Below are 22717 nucleotides of genomic sequence, written 5' to 3' on the forward strand. Positions count from 1 at the left end.
ACAATGCCAAATATACACCGGAGTTGCTTACCAAGAGAACATTGAATGTTCCTGAGTGGCCTAGTTACAGTTTGAAAGTCTATGCCAAGACTTGAATGATCTTGCAATGACCACCAACCAACTTGACAGAGCTTGAATAATTTTTAAAAGAATAATGGGAAAATATTGTACAATCCAGATGTGCAATGCTCATAGAGTCTCACTCAGAAAGGCTCACAGCTGTGATCTCTGCCAAAGGTGATTCTGACTTGTATTGACTCAGGGGGTTAAATACTTATCTAATCAAGTTAAATTTGTGTTTTTTTTAAATCACCCAAAAAACTTAGACATTACAGAGTATTTTCTGTAGATCGTTGACACAAAAAAAGACATTTAAAGCCATTTTAATCCCACTTTGTAACATGTGTCAAAATGAATGGGGGGGATCTTTCTGAACACACTGTAGTTACCTACTACCATCTCCTGAAGCAGAGTTTAGAAAAGACCATCTTGAAAGTATATATTTATTTTATTGTACTCTTTCCTTCATCTTTTAGGCTCCATGTTGTGACTGTGGTATTGTATTTCATTGTCGTTTCATTTTTGCAAGAAAATACATGTAATTATTGCAAGCTATAGAAGCATGCTGGAGTCTAAGTCCTTTTTTTTGCTAGTCTTTTTTTATTGGTATGTAACTGTTATGAAAGTTGTATTGCCAAATTGGTTTTGTATTTAAACGCAACTTTAAACGTGTACATGACACTGCAACAAAATTTCCCCATGGGGACAATAAAATCAGTAAGTAAGTCTGGTCAGGCGGTAGTACCGCTGACTCTGGTCCACATATCACCCCATAGGCGCTGGTTCTCTATGTCCCGGTCCCATCTGTCTCCACTTTCATTTATTTAATCTCTTAACCCCAAATGGCCGCTTGCCAAAGACTTCCAAACCTGGCTAAACAACCCCCCCCCCCCCTCAGTCAGCTGAAACCAATTCCCAAACAAAGAAGTAGGGATAAAACATTCTGTCACATTTCACTCTGTTGCTGTGTTGCATCAGTGATGTGACAAACAAATCATAATTCTCATATTGAAAGTCAGGGATCGTTTCTGGTCTTTATGTTAATGAGGGCCTTCTCTCCCAAGCTGATTGATGAGTGTCCCATGACAAGGTTTACTCTTTAGAACTACGACTCATTGATTTGCATTATGAATCCCCCTTGTTAGGTTCTCATTGTGTTACTTCACCTACGGTCTCAGCTTATCACTGTAAAGTGCCAACTGTCTGGGGTTCAACTGCTACTTTTAGAGCATCGGATATAGAACCTACTCTGGGACATTACCTTAACAGAATGAGAGACTGGGGCCCGTAAAAGCACATCAGGTTAGAAGTGCCGATTTAGGATCAGGTCCTCCCTATTCATAGAATCGTATTCCGCGACCTTTTGTGAATGCAATCCCAGAGACAGAGATACCAGCAGAGTTTACTACTTTCTGCAATAAAGTCAATATCAAAACTAAGATCATTTAAGAGCAGCTACTTATTATTGTTCTGATATCAAAACAAAGGGAGGAGGTTGTGTGCTACTCCTGTTCATACCAGCTCTCTGCATCCTGTTCAACTGGATGTTGGGCTCGGCCAGAATCTCCTTGAGTGAGCGCAGCCCTCTGCGGTACCACTTCTCAGCAGTTTTGGGTCCAACCCCGAACACACTGGTGAACAGCTGGCAAGAAAACATTGATGTACACAAAATAACATGTTGTCAGATGGGATCTCTTTGGGGGGAGGAATTACTGGTATGGGTTCTATTTAAGTCTTGCTGGCAGCATTTGTATGGTGTATAAAATTATAATTTGGCGGAAATGTACAGCAAATTAAACTATGATATCTATCACTTAAAAATAATTTCACAAGAAAATTGAAAAGAGTTGCTTTTGATCCACTTACCTTAAGTGTCTGATATCGTTCATCACTCTGTACCTCTTCAACTTTAAAGGAGCGGCCAAATATAAGGATCTCCTGTAAAATCAAATCAAATAGACGACATTACTATGTTGATTTATCCTTCCAAACTTCTGTTGAGTCCTTTGTGGTTACTTTTTTTTTTTTTCAAAACACCTCTATAGCTTGATCGCTCTTCATTTTAGAATAGATGTATTTTTTTATTTTTTATTATTTAACCGTTTTTATTTTTATCAGGGAGTAATACTGAGACCAAGGTTTCTTTTATAGATAACAAATTACAGAAAAAATATACATCAAAATATAAATACAAAATGCAAGCAGAAAGAAAAACACAGTCATAAAAAACAAGCACGTTTATCAGTAATAAGGTCCTCAATCAGCTTTCTGAATTACCCCAGAGGCACCAGAACATCACATTCATCAGTAATAAGGTCCTCAATCAGCTTTCTGAATTACCCCAGAGGCACCAGAACATCACATTCATCAGTAATAGGGTCGTCAATCAGCTTTCTGAATTGCCCCAGAGGCACCAGAACATCACATTCATCAGTAATTAAGGTCCTCAATCAGCTTTCTGAATTACCCCAGAGGCACCAGAACATCACATTCATCAGTAATAAGGTCCTCAATCAGCTTTCTGAATTGCCCCAGAGGCACCAGAACATCACATTCATCAGTAATAAGGTCCTCAATCAGCTTTCTGAATTACCCCAGAGGCACCAGAACATCACATTCATCAGTAATAAGGTCCTCAATCAGCTTTCTGAATTGCCCCAGAGGCACCAGAACATCACATTCATCAGTAATAAGGTCCTCAATCAGCTTTCTGGATTACCCCAGAGGCACCAGAACATCACATTCATCAGTAATAAGGTCCTCAATCAGCTTTCTGAATTACCCCAGAGGCACCAGAACATCACATTCATCAGTAATAGGGTCCTCAATCAGCTTTCTGAATTGCCCCAGAGGCACCAGAACATCACATTCATCAGTAATTAAGGTCCTCAATCAGCTTTCTGAATTACCCCAGAGGCACCAGAACATCACATTCATCAGTAATAAGGTCCTCAATCAGCTTTCTGAATTGCCCCAGAGGCACCAGAACATCACATTCATCAGTAATAAGGTCCTCAATCAGCTTTCTGAATTACCCCAGAGGCACCAGAACATCACATTCACCAGTAATAAGGTCCTCAATCAGCTTTCTGAATTGCCCCAGAGGCACCAGAACATCACATTCATCAGTAATAAGGTCCTCAATCAGTTTCTGGATTACCCCAGAGGCACCAGAACATCACATTCATCAGTAATAAGGTCCTCAATCAGCTTTCTGAATTACCCCAGAGGCACCAGAACATCACATGCATCAGTAATAAGGTCCTCAATCAGCTTTCTGAATTACCCCAGAGGCACCAGAACATCACATTCATCAGTAATAAGGTCCTCAATCAGCTTTCTGAATTACCCCAGAGGCACCAGAACATCACAATCATCAGTAATAAGGTCCTCAATCAGCTTTCTGAATTGCCCCAGAGGCACCAGAACATCACATTCATCAGTAATAAGGTCCTCAATCAGCTTTCTGAATTACCCCAGAGGCACCAGAACATCACATTCATCAGTAATAAGGTCCTCAATCAGCTTTCTGAATTACCCCAGAGGCACCAGAACATCACATTCATCAGTAATTAAGGTCCTCAATCAGCTTTCTGAATTACCCCAGAGGCACCAGAACATCACTTTCATCAGTAATAAGGTCCTCAATCAGCTTTCTGAATTACCCCAGAGGCACCAGAACATCACATTCATCAGTAATAAGGTCCTCAATCAGCTTTCTGAATTGCCCCAGAGGCACCAGAACATCACATTCATCAGTAATAAGGTCCTCAATCAGCTTTCTGGATTACCCCAGAGGCACCAGAACATCACATTCATCAGTAATAAGGTCCTCAATCAGCTTTCTGAATTACCCCAGAGGCACCAGAACATCACATGCATCAGTAATAAGGTCCTCAATCAGCTTTCTGAATTACCCCAGAGGCACCAGAACATCACATTCATCAGTAATAAGGTCCTCAATCAGCTTTCTGAATTGCCCCAGAGGCACCAGAACATCACATTCATCAGTAATAAGGTCCTCAATCAGCTTTCTGAATTACCCCAGAGGCACCACAACATCACTTTCATCAGTAATAAGGTACTCAATCAGCTTTCTGAATTTCCCTTGAGGCACCAGAACATCACATTCATCAATAATAAGGTCCTCAATCAGCTTTCTGAATTACCCCAGAGGCACCAGAACATCACATTCATCAGTAATAAGGTCCTCAATCAGCTTTCTGAATTATCCCAGAGGCACCAGAACATCACAATCATCAGTAATAAGGTCCTCAATCAGCTTTCTGAATTGCCCCAGAGGCACCAGAACATCACATTCATCAGTAATAAGGTCCTCAATCAGCTTTCTGAATTACCCCAGAGGCACCAGAACATCACATTCATCAGTAATAAGGTCCTCAATCAGCTTTCTGAATTACCCCAGAGGCACCAGAACATCACATTCATCAGTAATAAGGTCCTCAATCAGCTTTCTGAATTACCCCAGAGGCACCAGAACATCACATTCATCAGTAATAAGGTCCTCAATCAGCTTTCTGAATTACCCCAGAGGCACCAGAACATCACATTCATCAGTAATAAGGTCCTCAATCAGCTTTCTGAATTGCCCCAGAGGCACCAGAACATCACATTCATCAGTGATAAGGTCCTCAATCAGCTTTCTGAATTACCCCAGAGGCACCAGAACATCACATTCATCAGTAATTAAGGTCCTCAATCAGCTTTCTGAATTACCCCAGAGGCACCAGAACATCACATTCATCAGTAATAAGGTCCTCAATCAGCTTTCTGAATTACCCCAGAGGCACCAGAACATCACATTCATCAGTAATAGGGTCCTCAATCAGCTTTCTGAATTACCCCAGAGGCACCAGAACATCACATTCATCAGTAATAGGGTCCTCAATCAGCTTTCTGAATTACCCCAGAGGCACCAGAACATCACATTCATCAGTAATAAGGTCCTCAATCAGCTTTCTGAATTACCCCAGAGGCACCAGAACATCACATTCATCAGTAATAAAGTCCTCAATCAGCTTTCTGAATTACCCCAGAGGCACCAGAACATCACATTCATCAGTAATAAGGTCCTCAATCAGCTTTCTGAATTGCCCCAGAGGCACCAGAACATCACATTCATCAGTAATTAAGGTCCTCAATCAGCTTTCTGAATTACCCCAGAGGCACCAGAACATCACATTCATCAGTAATAAGGTCCTCAATCAGCTTTCTGAATTGCCCCAGAGGCACCAGAACATCACATTCATCAGTAATAAGGTCCTCAATCAGCTTTCTGAATTACCCCAGAGGCACCAGAACATCACATTCATCAGTAATAAGGTCCTCAATCAGCTTTCTGAATTGCCCCAGAGGCACCAGAACATCACATTCATCAGTAATAAGGTCCTCAATCAGCTTTCTGGATTACCCCAGAGGCACCAGAACATCACATTCATCAGTAATAAGGTCCTCAATCAGCTTTCTGAATTACCCCAGAGGCACCAGAACATCACATGCATCAGTAATAAGGTCCTCAATCAGCTTTCTGAATTACCCCAGAGGCACCAGAACATCACATTCATCAGTAATAAGGTCCTCAATCAGCTTTCTGAATTGCCCCAGAGGCACCAGAACATCACATTCATCAGTAATAAGGTCCTCAATCAGCTTTCTGAATTACCCCAGAGGCACCACAACATCACTTTCATCAGTAATAAGGTGCTCAATCAGCTTTCTGAATTTCCCTTGAGGCACCAGAACATCACATTCATCAATAATAAGGTCCTCAATCAGCTTTCTGAATTACCCCAGAGGCACCAGAACATCACATTCATCAGTAATAAGGTCCTCAATCAGCTTTCTGAATTACCCCAGAGGCACCAGAACATCACAATCATCAGTAATAAGGTCCTCAATCAGCTTTCTGAATTGCCCCAGAGGCACCAGAACATCACATTCATCAGTAATAAGGTCCTCAATCAGCTTTCTGAATTACCCCAGAGGCACCAGAACATCACATTCATCAGTAATAAGGTCCTCAATCAGCTTTCTGAATTACCCCAGAGGCACCAGAACATCACATTCATCAGTAATTAAGGTCCTCAATCAGCTTTCTGAATTACCCCAGAGGCACCAGAACATCACATTCATCAGTAATAAGGTCCTCAATCAGCTTTCTGAATTACCCCAGAGGCACCAGAACATCACATTCATCAGTAATAAGGTCCTCAATCAGCTTTCTGAATTGCCCCAGAGGCACCAGAACATCACATTCATCAGTAATAAGGTCCTCAATCAGCTTTCTGAATTACCCCAGAGGCACCAGAACATCACATTCATCAGTAATAAGGTCCTCAATCAGCTTTCTGAATTGCCCCAGAGGCACCAGAACATCACATTCATCAGTAATAAGGTCCTCAATCAGCTTTCTGGATTACCCCAGAGGCACCAGAACATCACATTCATCAGTAATAAGGTCCTCAATCAGCTTTCTGAATTACCCCAGAGGCACCAGAACATCACATGCATCAGTAATAAGGTCCTCAATCAGCTTTCTGAATTACCCCAGAGGCACCAGAACATCACATTCATCAGTAATAAGGTCCTCAATCAGCTTTCTGAATTGCCCCAGAGGCACCAGAACATCACATTCATCAGTAATAAGGTCCTCAATCAGCTTTCTGAATTACCCCAGAGGCACCACAACATCACTTTCATCAGTAATAAGGTGCTCAATCAGCTTTCTGAATTTCCCTTGAGGCACCAGAACATCACATTCATCAATAATAAGGTCCTCAATCAGCTTTCTGAATTACCCCAGAGGCACCAGAACATCACATTCATCAGTAATAAGGTCCTCAATCAGCTTTCTGAATTACCCCAGAGGCACCAGAACATCACAATCATCAGTAATAAGGTCCTCAATCAGCTTTCTGAATTGCCCCAGAGGCACCAGAACATCACATTCATCAGTAATAAGGTCCTCAATCAGCTTTCTGAATTACCCCAGAGGCACCAGAACATCACATTCATCAGTAATAAGGTCCTCAATCAGCTTTCTGAATTACCCCAGAGGCACCAGAACATCACATTCATCAGTAATTAAGGTCCTCAATCAGCTTTCTGAATTACCCCAGAGGCACCAGAACATCACATTCATCAGTAATAAGGTCCTCAATCAGCTTTCTGAATTACCCCAGAGGCACCAGAACATCACATTCATCAGTAATAAGGTCCTCAATCAGCTTTCTGAATTACCCCAGAGGCACCAGAACATCACATTCATCAGTAATAAGGTCCTCAATCAGCTTTCTGAATTACCCCAGAGGCACCAGAACATCACAATCATCAGTAATAAGGTCCTCAATCAGCTTTCTGAATTGCCCCAGAGGCACCAGAACATCACATTCATCAGTAATAAGGTCCTCAATCAGCTTTCTGAATTACCCCAGAGGCACCAGAACATTACATTCATCAGTAATAAGGTCCTCAATCAGCTTTCTGAATTACCCCAGAGGCACCAGAACATCACATTCATCAGTAATTAAGGTCCTCAATCAGCTTTCTGAATTACCCCAGAGGCACCAGAACATCACATTCATCAGTAATAAGGTCCTCAATCAGCTTTCTGAATTGCCCCAGAGGCACCAGAACATCACATTCATCAGTAATAAGGTCCTCAATCAGCTTTCTGAATTACCCCAGAGGCACCAGAACATCACATTCATCAGTAATAAGGTCCTCAATCAGCTTTCTGAATTGCCCCAGAGGCACCAGAACATCACATTCATCAGTAATAAGGTCCTCAATCAGCTTTCTGGATTACCCCAGAGGCACCAGAACATCACATTCATCAGTAATAAGGTCCTCAATCAGCTTTCTGAATTACCCCAGAGGCACCAGAACATCACATGCATCAGTAATAAGGTCCTCAATCAGCTTTCTGAATTACCCCAGAGGCACCAGAACATCACATTCATCAGTAATAAGGTCCTCAATCAGCTTTCTGAATTGCCCCAGAGGCACCAGAACATCACATTCATCAGTAATAAGGTCCTCAATCAGCTTTCTGAATTACCCCAGAGGCACCACAACATCACTTTCATCAGTAATAAGGTGCTCAATCAGCTTTCTGAATTGCCCCAGAGGCACCAGAACATCACATTCATCAGTAATAAGGTCCTCAATCAGCTTTCTGAATTACCCCAGAGGCACCAGAACATCACATTCATCAGTAATAAGGTCCTCAATCAGCTTTCTGAATTACCCCAGAGGCACCAGAACATCACATTCATCAGTAATAAGGTCCTCAATCAGCTTTCTGAATTACCCCAGAGGCACCAGAACATCACATTCATCAGTAATAAGGTCCTCAATCAGCTTTCTGAATTACCCCAGAGGCACCAGAACATCACATTCATCAGTAATAAGGTCCTCAATCAGCTTTCTGGATTACCCCAGAGGCACCAGAACATCACATTCATCAGTAATAAGGTCCTCAATCAGCTTTCTGAATTACCCCAGAGGCACCAGAACATCACATGCATCAGTAATAAGGTCCTCAATCAGCTTTCTGAATTACCCCAGAGGCACCAGAACATCACATTCATCAGTAATAAGGTCCTCAATCAGCTTTCTGAATTGCCCCAGAGGCACCAGAACATCACATTCATCAGTAATAAGGTCCTCAATCAGCTTTCTGAATTACCCCAGAGGCACCACAACATCACTTTCATCAGTAATAAGGTGCTCAATCAGCTTTCTGAATTTCCCCAGAGGCACCAGAACATCACATTCATCAATAATAAGGTCCTCAATCAGCTTTCTGAATTACCCCAGAGGCACCAGAACATCACATTCATCAGTAATAAGGTCCTCAATCAGCTTTCTGAATTACCCCAGAGGCACCAGAACATCACAATCATCAGTAATAAGGTCCTCAATCAGCTTTCTGAATTGCCCCAGAGGCACCAGAACATCACATTCATCAGTAATAAGGTCCTCAATCAGCTTTCTGAATTACCCCAGAGGCACCAGAACATCACATTCATCAGTAATAAGGTCCTCAATCAGCTTTCTGAATTACCCCAGAGGCACCAGAACATCACATTCATCAGTAATTAAGGTCCTCAATCAGCTTTCTGAATTACCCCAGAGGCACCAGAACATCACATTCATCAGTAATAAGGTCCTCAATCAGCTTTCTGAATTACCCCAGAGGCACCAGAACATCACATTCATCAGTAATAAGGTCCTCAATCAGCTTTCTGAATTACCCCAGAGGCACCAGAACATCACATTCATCAGTAATAAGGTCCTCAATCAGCTTTCTGAATTACCCCAGAGGCACCAGAACATCACATTCATCAGTAATAAGGTCCTCAATCAGCTTTCTGAATTACCCCAGAGGCACCAGAACATCACATTCATCAGTAATAAGGTCCTCAATCAGCTTTCTGAATTACCCCAGAGGCACCAGAACATCACATTCATCAGTAATAAGGTCCTCAATCAGCTTTCTGAATTACCCCAGAGGCACCAGAACATCACATTCATCAGTAATTAAGGTCCTCAATCAGCTTTCTGAATTACCCCAGAGGCACCAGAACATCACATTCATCAGTAATAAGGTCCTCAATCAGCTTTCTGAATTGCCCCAGAGGCACCAGAACATCACATTCATCAGTAATAAGGTCCTCAATCAGCTTTCTGAATTACCCCAGAGGCACCAGAACATCACATTCATCAGTAATAAGGTCCTCAATCAGCTTTCTGAATTACATTCATCCAGAGGCACCAGAACATCACATTCATCAGTAATAAGGTCCTCAATCAGCTTTCTGAATTACCCCAGAGGCACCAGAACATCACATTCATCAGTAATAAGGTCCTCAATCAGCTTTCTGAATTACCCCAGAGGCACCAGAACATCACATTCATCAGTAATAAGGTCCTCAATCAGCTTTCTGAATTACCCCAGAGGCACCAGAACATCACATTCATCAGTAATAAGGTCCTCAATCAGCTTTCTGAATTACCCCAGAGGCACCAGAACATCACATTCATCAGTAATAAGGTCCTCAATCAGCTTTCTGAATTACCCCAGAGGCACCAGAACATCACATTCATCAGTAATAAGGTCCTCAATCAGCTTTCTGAATTACCCCAGAGGCACCAGAACATCACATTCATCAGTAATAAGGTCCTCAATCAGCTTTCTGAATTACCCCAGAGGCACCAGAACATCACATTCATCAGTAATAAGGTCCTCAATCAGCTTTCTGAATTACCCCAGAGGCACCAGAACATCACATTCATCAGTAATAAGGTCCTCAATCAGCTTTCTGAATTACCCCAGAGGCACCAGAACATCACATTCATCAGTAATAAGGTCCTCAATCAGCTTTCTGAATTACCCCAGAGGCACCAGAACATCACATTCATCAGTAATAAGGTCCTCAATCAGCTTTCTGAATTACCCCAGAGGCACCAGAACATCACATTCATCAGTAATAAGGTCCTCAATCAGCTTTCTGAATTACCCCAGAGGCACCAGAACATCACATTCATCAGTAATAAGGTCCTCAATCAGCTTTCTGAATTGCCCCAGAGGCACCAGAACATCACATTCATCAGTAATAAGGTCCTCAATCAGCTTTCTGAATTACCCCAGAGGCACCAGAACATCACATTCATCAGTAATAAGGTCCTCAATCAGCTTTCTGAATTACCCCAGAGGCACCAGAACATCACATTCATCAGTAATAAGGTCCTCAATCAGCTTTCTGAATTACCCCAGAGGCACCAGAACATCACAATCATCAGTAATAAGGTCCTCAATCAGCTTTCTGAATTGCCCCAGAGGCACCAGAACATCACATTCATCAGTAATAAGGTCCTCAATCAGCTTTCTGAATTACCCCAGAGGCACCAGAACATCACATTCATCAGTAATAAGGTCCTCAATCAGCTTTCTGAATTACCCCAGAGGCACCAGAACATCACATTCATCAGTAATAAGGTCCTCAATCAGCTTTCTGAATTACCCCAGAGGCACCAGAACATCACATTCATCAGTAATAAGGTCCTCAATCAGCTTTCTGAATTACCCCAGAGGCACCAGAACATCACATTCATCAGTAATAAGGTCCTCAATCAGCTTTCTGAATTGCCCCAGAGGCACCAGAACATCACATTCATCAGTAATAAGGTCCTCAATCAGCTTTCTGAATTACCCCAGAGGCACCAGAACATCACATTCATCAGTAATAAGGTCCTCAATCAGCTTTCTGAATTACCCCAGAGGCACCAGAACATCACATTCATCAGTAATAAGGTCCTCAATCAGCTTTCTGAATTACCCCAGAGGCACCAGAACATCACATTCATCAGTAATAAGGTCCTCAATCAGCTTTCTGAATTACCCCAGAGGCACCAGAACATCACATTCATCAGTAATAAGGTCCTCAATCAGCTTTCTGAATTACCCCAGAGGCACCAGAACATCACATTCATCAGTAATAAGGTCCTCAATCAGCTTTCTGAATTACCCCAGAGGCACCAGAACATCACATTCATCAGTAATAAAGTCCTCAATCAGCTTTCTGAATTACCCCAGAGGCACCAGAACATCACATTCATCAGTAATAAGGTCCTCAATCAGCTTTCTGAATTGCCCCAGAGGCACCAGAACATCACATTCATCAGTAATTAAGGTCCTCAATCAGCTTTCTGAATTACCCCAGAGGCACCAGAACATCACATTCATCAGTAATAAGGTCCTCAATCAGCTTTCTGAATTGCCCCAGAGGCACCAGAACATCACATTCATCAGTAATAAGGTCCTCAATCAGCTTTCTGAATTACCCCAGAGGCACCAGAACATCACATTCATCAGTAATAAGGTCCTCAATCAGCTTTCTGAATTGCCCCAGAGGCACCAGAACATCACATTCATCAGTAATAAGGTCCTCAATCAGCTTTCTGGATTACCCCAGAGGCACCAGAACATCACATTCATCAGTAATAAGGTCCTCAATCAGCTTTCTGAATTACCCCAGAGGCACCAGAACATCACATGCATCAGTAATAAGGTCCTCAATCAGCTTTCTGAATTACCCCAGAGGCACCAGAACATCACATTCATCAGTAATAAGGTCCTCAATCAGCTTTCTGAATTGCCCCAGAGGCACCAGAACATCACATTCATCAGTAATAAGGTCCTCAATCAGCTTTCTGAATTACCCCAGAGGCACCACAACATCACTTTCATCAGTAATAAGGTGCTCAATCAGCTTTCTGAATTTCCCTTGAGGCACCAGAACATCACATTCATCAATAATAAGGTCCTCAATCAGCTTTCTGAATTACCCCAGAGGCACCAGAACATCACATTCATCAGTAATAAGGTCCTCAATCAGCTTTCTGAATTACCCCAGAGGCACCAGAACATCACAATCATCAGTAATAAGGTCCTCAATCAGCTTTCTGAATTGCCCCAGAGGCACCAGAACATCACATTCATCAGTAATAAGGTCCTCAATCAGCTTTCTGAATTACCCCAGAGGCACCAGAACATCACATTCATCAGTAATAAGGTCCTCAATCAGCTTTCTGAATTACCCCAGAGGCACCAGAACATCACATTCATCAGTAATTAAGGTCCTCAATCAGCTTTCTGAATTACCCCAGAGGCACCAGAACATCACATTCATCAGTAATAAGGTCCTCAATCAGCTTTCTGAATTACCCCAGAGGCACCAGAACATCACATTCATCAGTAATAAGGTCCTCAATCAGCTTTCTGAATTGCCCCAGAGGCACCAGAACATCACATTCATCAGTAATAAGGTCCTCAATCAGCTTTCTGAATTACCCCAGAGGCACCAGAACATCACATTCATCAGTAATAAGGTCCTCAATCAGCTTTCTGAATTGCCCCAGAGGCACCAGAACATCACATTCATCAGTAATAAGGTCCTCAATCAGCTTTCTGGATTACCCCAGAGGCACCAGAACATCACATTCATCAGTAATAAGGTCCTCAATCAGCTTTCTGAATTACCCCAGAGGCACCAGAACATCACATGCATCAGTAATAAGGTCCTCAATCAGCTTTCTGAATTACCCCAGAGGCACCAGAACATCACATTCATCAGTAATAAGGTCCTCAATCAGCTTTCTGAATTGCCCCAGAGGCACCAGAACATCACATTCATCAGTAATAAGGTCCTCAATCAGCTTTCTGAATTACCCCAGAGGCACCACAACATCACTTTCATCAGTAATAAGGTGCTCAATCAGCTTTCTGAATTTCCCTTGAGGCACCAGAACATCACATTCATCAATAATAAGGTCCTCAATCAGCTTTCTGAATTACCCCAGAGGCACCAGAACATCACATTCATCAGTAATAAGGTCCTCAATCAGCTTTCTGAATTACCCCAGAGGCACCAGAACATCACAATCATCAGTAATAAGGTCCTCAATCAGCTTTCTGAATTGCCCCAGAGGCACCAGAACATCACATTCATCAGTAATAAGGTCCTCAATCAGCTTTCTGAATTACCCCAGAGGCACCAGAACATCACATTCATCAGTAATAAGGTCCTCAATCAGCTTTCTGAATTACCCCAGAGGCACCAGAACATCACATTCATCAGTAATTAAGGTCCTCAATCAGCTTTCTGAATTACCCCAGAGGCACCAGAACATCACATTCATCAGTAATAAGGTCCTCAATCAGCTTTCTGAATTACCCCAGAGGCACCAGAACATCACATTCATCAGTAATAAGGTCCTCAATCAGCTTTCTGAATTACCCCAGAGGCACCAGAACATCACATTCATCAGTAATAAGGTCCTCAATCAGCTTTCTGAATTACCCCAGAGGCACCAGAACATCACAATCATCAGTAATAAGGTCCTCAATCAGCTTTCTGAATTGCCCCAGAGGCACCAGAACATCACATTCATCAGTAATAAGGTCCTCAATCAGCTTTCTGAATTACCCCAGAGGCACCAGAACATTACATTCATCAGTAATAAGGTCCTCAATCAGCTTTCTGAATTACCCCAGAGGCACCAGAACATCACATTCATCAGTAATTAAGGTCCTCAATCAGCTTTCTGAATTACCCCAGAGGCACCAGAACATCACATTCATCAGTAATAAGGTCCTCAATCAGCTTTCTGAATTGCCCCAGAGGCACCAGAACATCACATTCATCAGTAATAAGGTCCTCAATCAGCTTTCTGAATTACCCCAGAGGCACCAGAACATCACATTCATCAGTAATAAGGTCCTCAATCAGCTTTCTGAATTGCCCCAGAGGCACCAGAACATCACATTCATCAGTAATAAGGTCCTCAATCAGCTTTCTGGATTACCCCAGAGGCACCAGAACATCACATTCATCAGTAATAAGGTCCTCAATCAGCTTTCTGAATTACCCCAGAGGCACCAGAACATCACATGCATCAGTAATAAGGTCCTCAATCAGCTTTCTGAATTACCCCAGAGGCACCAGAACATCACATTCATCAGTAATAAGGTCCTCAATCAGCTTTCTGAATTGCCCCAGAGGCACCAGAACATCACATTCATCAGTAATAAGGTCCTCAATCAGCTTTCTGAATTACCCCAGAGGCACCACAACATCACTTTCATCAGTAATAAGGTGCTCAATCAGCTTTCTGAATTTCCCTTGAGGCACCAGAACATCACATTCATCAATAATAAGGTCCTCAATCAGCTTTCTGAATTACCCCAGAGGCACCAGAACATCACATTCATCAGTAATAAGGTCCTCAATCAGCTTTCTGAATTACCCCAGAGGCACCAGAACATCACAATCATCAGTAATAAGGTCCTCAATCAGCTTTCTGAATTGCCCCAGAGGCACCAGAACATCACATTCATCAGTAATAAGGTCCTCAATCAGCTTTCTGAATTACCCCAGAGGCACCAGAACATCACATTCATTAGTAATAAGGTCCTCAATCAGCTTTCTGAATTACCCCAGAGGCACCAGAACATCACATTCATCAGTAATTAAGGTCCTCAATCAGCTTTCTGAATTACCCCAGAGGCACCAGAACATCACATTCATCAGTAATAAGGTCCTCAATCAGCTTTCTGAATTACCCCAGAGGCACCAGAACATCACATTCATCAGTAATAAGGTCCTCAATCAGCTTTCTGAATTACCCCAGAGGCACCAGAACATCACATTCATCAGTAATAAGGTCCTCAATCAGCTTTCTGAATTACCCCAGAGGCACCAGAACATCACATTCATCAGTAATAAGGTCCTCAATCAGCTTTCTGAATTGCCCCAGAGGCACCAGAACATCACATTCATCAGTAATAAGGTCCTCAATCAGCTTTCTGAATTACCCCAGAGGCACCAGAACATCACATTCATCAGTAATAAGGTCCTCAATCAGCTTTCTGAATTACCCCAGAGGCACCAGAACATCACATTCATCAGTAATTAAGGTCCTCAATCAGCTTTCTGAATTACCCCAGAGGCACCAGAACATCACATTCATCAGTAATAAGGTCCTCAATCAGCTTTCTGAATTGCCCCAGAGGCACCAGAACATCACATTCATCAGTAATAAGGTCCTCAATCAGCTTTCTGAATTACCCCAGAGGCACCAGAACATCACATTCATCAGTAATAAGGTCCTCAATCAGCTTTCTGAATTACCCCAGAGGCACCAGAACATCACATTCATCAGTAATAAGGTCCTCAATCAGCTTTCTGAATTGCCCCAGAGGCACCAGAACATCACATTCATCAGTAATAAGGTCCTCAATCAGCTTTCTGGATTACCCCAGAGGCACCAGAACATCACATTCATCAGTAATAAGGTCCTCAATCAGCTTTCTGAATTACCCCAGAGGCACCAGAACATCACATGCATCAGTAATAAGGTCCTCAATCAGCTTTCTGAATTACCCCAGAGGCACCAGAACATCACATTCATCAGTAATAAGGTCCTCAATCAGCTTTCTGAATTGCCCCAGAGGCACCAGAACATCACATTCATCAGTAATAAGGTCCTCAATCAGCTTTCTGAATTACCCCAGAGGCACCACAACATCACTTTCATCAGTAATAAGGTGCTCAATCAGCTTTCTGAATTTCCCTTGAGGCACCAGAACATCACATTCATCAATAATAAGGTCCTCAATCAGCTTTCTGAATTACCCCAGAGGCACCAGAACATCACATTCATCAGTAATAAGGTCCTCAATCAGCTTTCTGAATTACCCCAGAGGCACCAGAACATCACAATCATCAGTAATAAGGTCCTCAATCAGCTTTCTGAATTGCCCCAGAGGCACCAGAACATCACATTCATCAGTAATAAGGTCCTCAATCAGCTTTCTGAATTACCCCAGAGGCACCAGAACATCACATTCATCAGTAATAAGGTCCTCAATCAGCTTTCTGAATTACCCCAGAGGCACCAGAACATCACATTCATCAGTAATTAAGGTCCTCAATCAGCTTTCTGAATTACCCCAGAGGCACCAGAACATCACATTCATCAGTAATAAGGTCCTCAATCAGCTTTCTGAATTACCCCAGAGGCACCAGAACATCACATTCATCAGTAATAAGGTCCTCAATCAGCTTTCTGAATTACCCCAGAGGCACCAGAACATCACATTCATCAGTAATAAGGTCCTCAATCAGCTTTCTGAATTACCCCAGAGGCACCAGAACATCACAATCATCAGTAATAAGGTCCTCAATCAGCTTTCTGAATTGCCCCAGAGGCACCAGAACATCACATTCATCAGTAATAAGGTCCTCAATCAGCTTTCTGAATTACCCCAGAGGCACCAGAACATTACATTCATCAGTAATAAGGTCCTCAATCAGCTTTCTGAATTACCCCAGAGGCACCAGAACATCACATTCATCAGTAATTAAGGTCCTCAATCAGCTTTCTGAATTACCCCAGAGGCACCAGAACATCACATTCATCAGTAATAAGGTCCTCAATCAGCTTTCTGAATTGCCCCAGAGGCACCAGAACATCACATTCATCAGTAATAAGGTCCTCAATCAGCTTTCTGAATTACCCCAGAGGCACCAGAACATCACATTCATCAGTAATAAGGTCCTCAATCAGCTTTCTGAATTGCCCCAGAGGCACCAGAACATCACATTCATCAGTAATAAGGTCCTCAATCAGCTTTCTGGATTACCCCAGAGGCACCAGAACATCACATTCATCAGTAATAAGGTCCTCAATCAGCTTTCTGAATTACCCCAGAGGCACCAGAACATCACATGCATCAGTAATAAGGTCCTCAATCAGCTTTCTGAATTACCCCAGAGGCACCAGAACATCACATTCATCAGTAATAAGGTCCTCAATCAGCTTTCTGAATTGCCCCAGAGGCACCAGAACATCACATTCATCAGTAATAAGGTCCTCAATCAGCTTTCTGAATTACCCCAGAGGCACCACAACATCACTTTCATCAGTAATAAGGTGCTCAATCAGCTTTCTGAATTTCCCTTGAGGCACCAGAACATCACATTCATCAATAATAAGGTCCTCAATCAGCTTTCTGAATTACCCCAGAGGCACCAGAACATCACATTCATCAGTAATAAGGTCCTCAATCAGCTTTCTGAATTACCCCAGAGGCACCAGAACATCACAATCATCAGTAATAAGGTCCTCAATCAGCTTTCTGAATTGCCCCAGAGGCACCAGAACATCACATTCATCAGTAATAAGGTCCTCAATCAGCTTTCTGAATTACCCCAGAGGCACCAGAACATCACATTCATTAGTAATAAGGTCCTCAATCAGCTTTCTGAATTACCCCAGAGGCACCAGAACATCACATTCATCAGTAATTAAGGTCCTCAATCAGCTTTCTGAATTACCCCAGAGGCACCAGAACATCACATTCATCAGTAATAAGGTCCTCAATCAGCTTTCTGAATTACCCCAGAGGCACCAGAACATCACATTCATCAGTAATAAGGTCCTCAATCAGCTTTCTGAATTACCCCAGAGGCACCAGAACATCACATTCATCAGTAATAAGGTCCTCAATCAGCTTTCTGAATTACCCCAGAGGCACCAGAACATCACATTCATCAGTAATAAGGTCCTCAATCAGCTTTCTGAATTGCCCCAGAGGCACCAGAACATCACATTCATCAGTAATAAGGTCCTCAATCAGCTTTCTGAATTACCCCAGAGGCACCAGAACATCACATTCATCAGTAATAAGGTCCTCAATCAGCTTTCTGAATTACCCCAGAGGCACCAGAACATCACATTCATCAGTAATTAAGGTCCTCAATCAGCTTTCTGAATTACCCCAGAGGCACCAGAACATCACATTCATCAGTAATAAGGTCCTCAATCAGCTTTCTGAATTGCCCCAGAGGCACCAGAACATCACATTCATCAGTAATAAGGTCCTCAATCAGCTTTCTGAATTACCCCAGAGGCACCAGAACATCACATTCATCAGTAATAAGGTCCTCAATCAGCTTTCTGAATTACCCCAGAGGCACCAGAACATCACATTCATCAGTAATAAGGTCCTCAATCAGCTTTCTGAATTACCCCAGAGGCACCAGAACATCACAATCATCAGTAATAAGGTCCTCAATCAGCTTTCTGAATTGCCCCAGAGGCACCAGAACATCACATTCATCAGTAATAAGGTCCTCAATCAGCTTTCTGAATTACCCCAGAGGCACCAGAACATCACATTCATTAGTAATAAGGTCCTCAATCAGCTTTCTGAATTACCCCAGAGGCACCAGAACATCACATTCATCAGTAATTAAGGTCCTCAATCAGCTTTCTGAATTACCCCAGAGGCACCAGAACATCACATTCATCAGTAATAAGGTCCTCAATCAGCTTTCTGAATTACCCCAGAGGCACCAGAACATCACATTCATCAGTAATAAGGTCCTCAATCAGCTTTCTGAATTACCCCAGAGGCACCAGAACATCACATTCATCAGTAATAAGGTCCTCAATCAGCTTTCTGAATTACCCCAGAGGCACCAGAACATCACATTCATCAGTAATAAGGTCCTCAATCAGCTTTCTGAATTGCCCCAGAGGCACCAGAACATCACATTCATCAGTAATAAGGTCCTCAATCAGCTTTCTGAATTACCCCAGAGGCACCAGAACATCACATTCATCAGTAATAAGGTCCTCAATCAGCTTTCTGAATTACCCCAGAGGCACCAGAACATCACATTCATCAGTAATTAAGGTCCTCAATCAGCTTTCTGAATTACCCCAGAGGCACCAGAACATCACATTCATCAGTAATAAGGTCCTCAATCAGCTTTCTGAATTGCCCCAGAGGCACCAGAACATCACATTCATCAGTAATAAGGTCCTCAATCAGCTTTCTGAATTACCCCAGAGGCACCAGAACATCACATTCATCAGTAATAAGGTCCTCAATCAGCTTTCTGAATTGCCCCAGAGGCACCAGAACATCACATTCATCAGTAATAAGGTCCTCAATCAGCTTTCTGAATTGCCCCAGAGGCACCAGAACATCACATTCATCAGTAATAAGGTCCTCAATCAGCTTTCTGAATTACCCCAGAGGCACCAGAACATCACATTCATCAGTAATAAGGTCCTCAATCAGCTTTCTGAATTGCCCCAGAGGCACCAGAACATCACATTCATCAGTAATAAGGTCCTCAATCAGCTTTCTGGATTACCCCAGAGGCACCAGAACATCACATTCATCAGTAATAAGGTCCTCAATCAGCTTTCTGAATTACCCCAGAGGCACCAGAACATCACATTCATCAGTAATAAGGTCCTCAATCAGCTTTCTGAATTGCCCCAGAGGCACCAGAACATCACATTCATCAGTAATAAGGTCCTCAATCAGCTTTCTGAATTACCCCAGAGGCACCAGAACATCACATTCATCAGTAATAAGGTCCTCAATCAGCTTTCTGAATTGCCCCAGAGGCACCAGAACATCACATTCATCAGTAATAAGGTCCTCAATCAGCTTTCTGGATTACCCCAGAGGCACCAGAACATCACATTCATCAGTAATAAGGTCCTCAATCAGCTTTCTGAATTACCCCAGAGGCACCAGAACATCACATGCATCAGTAATAAGGTCCTCAATCAGCTTTCTGAATTACCCCAGAGGCACCAGAACATCACATTCATCAGTAATAAGGTCCTCAATCAGCTTTCTGAATTGCCCCAGAGGCACCAGAACATCACATTCATCAGTAATAAGGTCCTCAATCAGCTTTCTGAATTACCCCAGAGGCACCACAACATCACTTTCATCAGTAATAAGGTGCTCAATCAGCTTTCTGAATTTCCCTTGAGGCACCAGAACATCACATTCATCAATAATAAGGTCCTCAATCAGCTTTCTGAATTACCCCAGAGGCACCAGAACATCACATTCATCAGTAATAAGGTCCTCAATCAGCTTTCTGAATTACCCCAGAGGCACCAGAACATCACAATCATCAGTGATAAGGTCCTCAATCAGCTTTCTGAATTGCCCCAGAGGCACCAGAACATCACATTCATCAGTAATAAGGTCCTCAATCAGCTTTCTGAATTACCCCAGAGGCACCAGAACATCACATTCATCAGTAATAAGGTCCTCAATCAGCTTTCTGGATTACCCCAGAGGCACCAGAACATCACATTCATCAGTAATAAGGTCCTCAATCAGCTTTCTGAATTACCCCAGAGGCACCAGAACATCACATGCATCAGTAATAAGGTCCTCAATCAGCTTTCTGAATTGCCCCAGAGGCACCAGAACATCACATTCATCAGTAATAAGGTCCTCAATCAGCTTTCTGAATTACCCCAGAGGCACCAGAACATCACATTCATCAGTAATAAGGTCCTCAATCAGCTTTCTGAATTACCCCAGAGGCACCAGAACATCACATTCATCAGTAATAGGGTCCTCAATCAACTTTCTGAATTACCCCAGAGGCACCAGAACATCACATTCATCAGTAATAAGGTCCTCAATCAGCTTTCTGAATTACCCCAGAGGCACCAGAACATCACATTCATCAGTAATAGGGTCCTCAATCAGCTTTCTGAATTGCCCCAGAGGCACCAGAACATCACATTCATCAGTAATAAGGTCCTCAATCAGCTTTCTGAATTGCCCCAGAGGCACCAGAACATCACATTCATCAGTAATAAGGTCCTCAATCAGCTTTCTGAATTGCCCCAGAGGCACCAGAACATCACATTCATCAGTAATAAGGTCCTCAATCAGCTTTCTGAATTGCCCCAGAGGCACCAGAACATCACATTCATCAGTAATAAGGTCCTCAATCAGCTTTCTGAATTACCCCAGAGGCACCACAACATCACTTTCATCAGTAATAAGGTGCTCAATCAGCTTTCTGAATTACCCCAGAGGCACCACAACATCACTTTCATCAGTAATAAGGTGCTCAATCAGCTTTCTGAATTACCCCAGAGGCACCACAACATCACATTCATCAGTAATAGGGTCCTCAATCAGCTTTCTGAATTGCCCCAGAGGCACCAGAACATCACATTCATCAGTAATAAGGTCCTCAATCAGCTTTCTGAATTACCCCAGAGGCACCACAACATCACTTTCATCAGTAATAAGGTGCTCAATCAGCTTTCTGAATTACCCCAGAGGCACCACAACATCACTTTCATCAGTAATAAGGTGCTCAAGCAGCTTTCTGAATTTCCCTTGAGGCACCAAAACATCATATTTAACAACATTTTGAAGATCTGTAGCCTATTTATGGAACAGAAAACTAAAAGCTGATTTCCTAAAAGGAATTTCCAGAGTTAGCCATCCCGGAGACCAGACATGGTAACTCATAAGTCAAAAGTTTAGTAGTCATTTATTAAGGTAGGTACAGTGGGAGTTTTTGTAAAAGGGCTTTAAACATGAAAACATAGCAATGTATCAACCTACGTGACATGAAAGAGGGCCAACCAACTTTCTGGTAGAGAATGCAGTGATGAGTACTAAAAACACAGTCCAGGGCCGATAGGAACATCGACTGAATAATCTGCTTTCTGCTATTTAGCGAGAGGCAGGACCTATTTCTATAGAAGAAGCCCACTTTTATTCTCAGCTTATTAACTAACTCATCAATATGCTTTTTAAAAAGTCAGCTTTTCATCTATCCAGATGCCCAGATATTTGTACGCAAGGACAAACACCCAAAGATGTTTAAATCATCAAGAGTTATTTATGTGAGCTTTAGATCTCGAAATGTACCGTGCCTTCAGAAAGTATTCATACCCCTTGACTCATTCCACATTTTGTTGGTTTACAGCCTGAATTCAAAATGAACGTTAAAATAGAAATCCCACTCATCTACACACAATACCCCATATTGAGACAATTAAAACATGTTTTTATAAATGTTAGCAAATGTATTGAAAATGAAATACAGAAAAATTACATTTACAGACGTATTCACACCTCTGAGTCAAAACTTTACACCATCACCTTTGGCAGCGATTACAAATGTGAGTCTTTCTGGGTAAGTCTCTTAAGAGCTTTCCACACATGGATTGTGCAACTTTTGCCCATCATTATAAAAAAAAAATGATTCAAGCT

General features: G+C 42.4%; 1 protein-coding gene across 2 annotated transcripts in view; it reads right to left on the reverse strand.

The window, feature by feature from the left end:
- The window catches only part of dntt (deoxynucleotidyltransferase, terminal), a 161483-nt gene that overhangs the window by 85894 nt on the left and 52872 nt on the right, over positions 1–22717 (reverse strand). For both annotated transcript variants that reach the window (XM_046357916.1, XM_046357915.1), the window contains exons 5-6: positions 1927–1998; positions 1579–1702 (exon numbers count right to left, since the gene is read on the reverse strand). In XM_046357916.1, coding sequence (XP_046213872.1) covers positions 1579–1702; positions 1927–1998 — 196 coding nt within the window. The remainder of the gene's footprint in view (positions 1–1578; positions 1703–1926; positions 1999–22717) is intronic.

This window comes from Oncorhynchus gorbuscha, linkage group LG08, assembly GCF_021184085.1.
Source record: "Oncorhynchus gorbuscha isolate QuinsamMale2020 ecotype Even-year linkage group LG08, OgorEven_v1.0, whole genome shotgun sequence".
In the NCBI taxonomy this organism is placed as follows: Eukaryota; Metazoa; Chordata; class Actinopteri; order Salmoniformes; family Salmonidae; genus Oncorhynchus; species Oncorhynchus gorbuscha.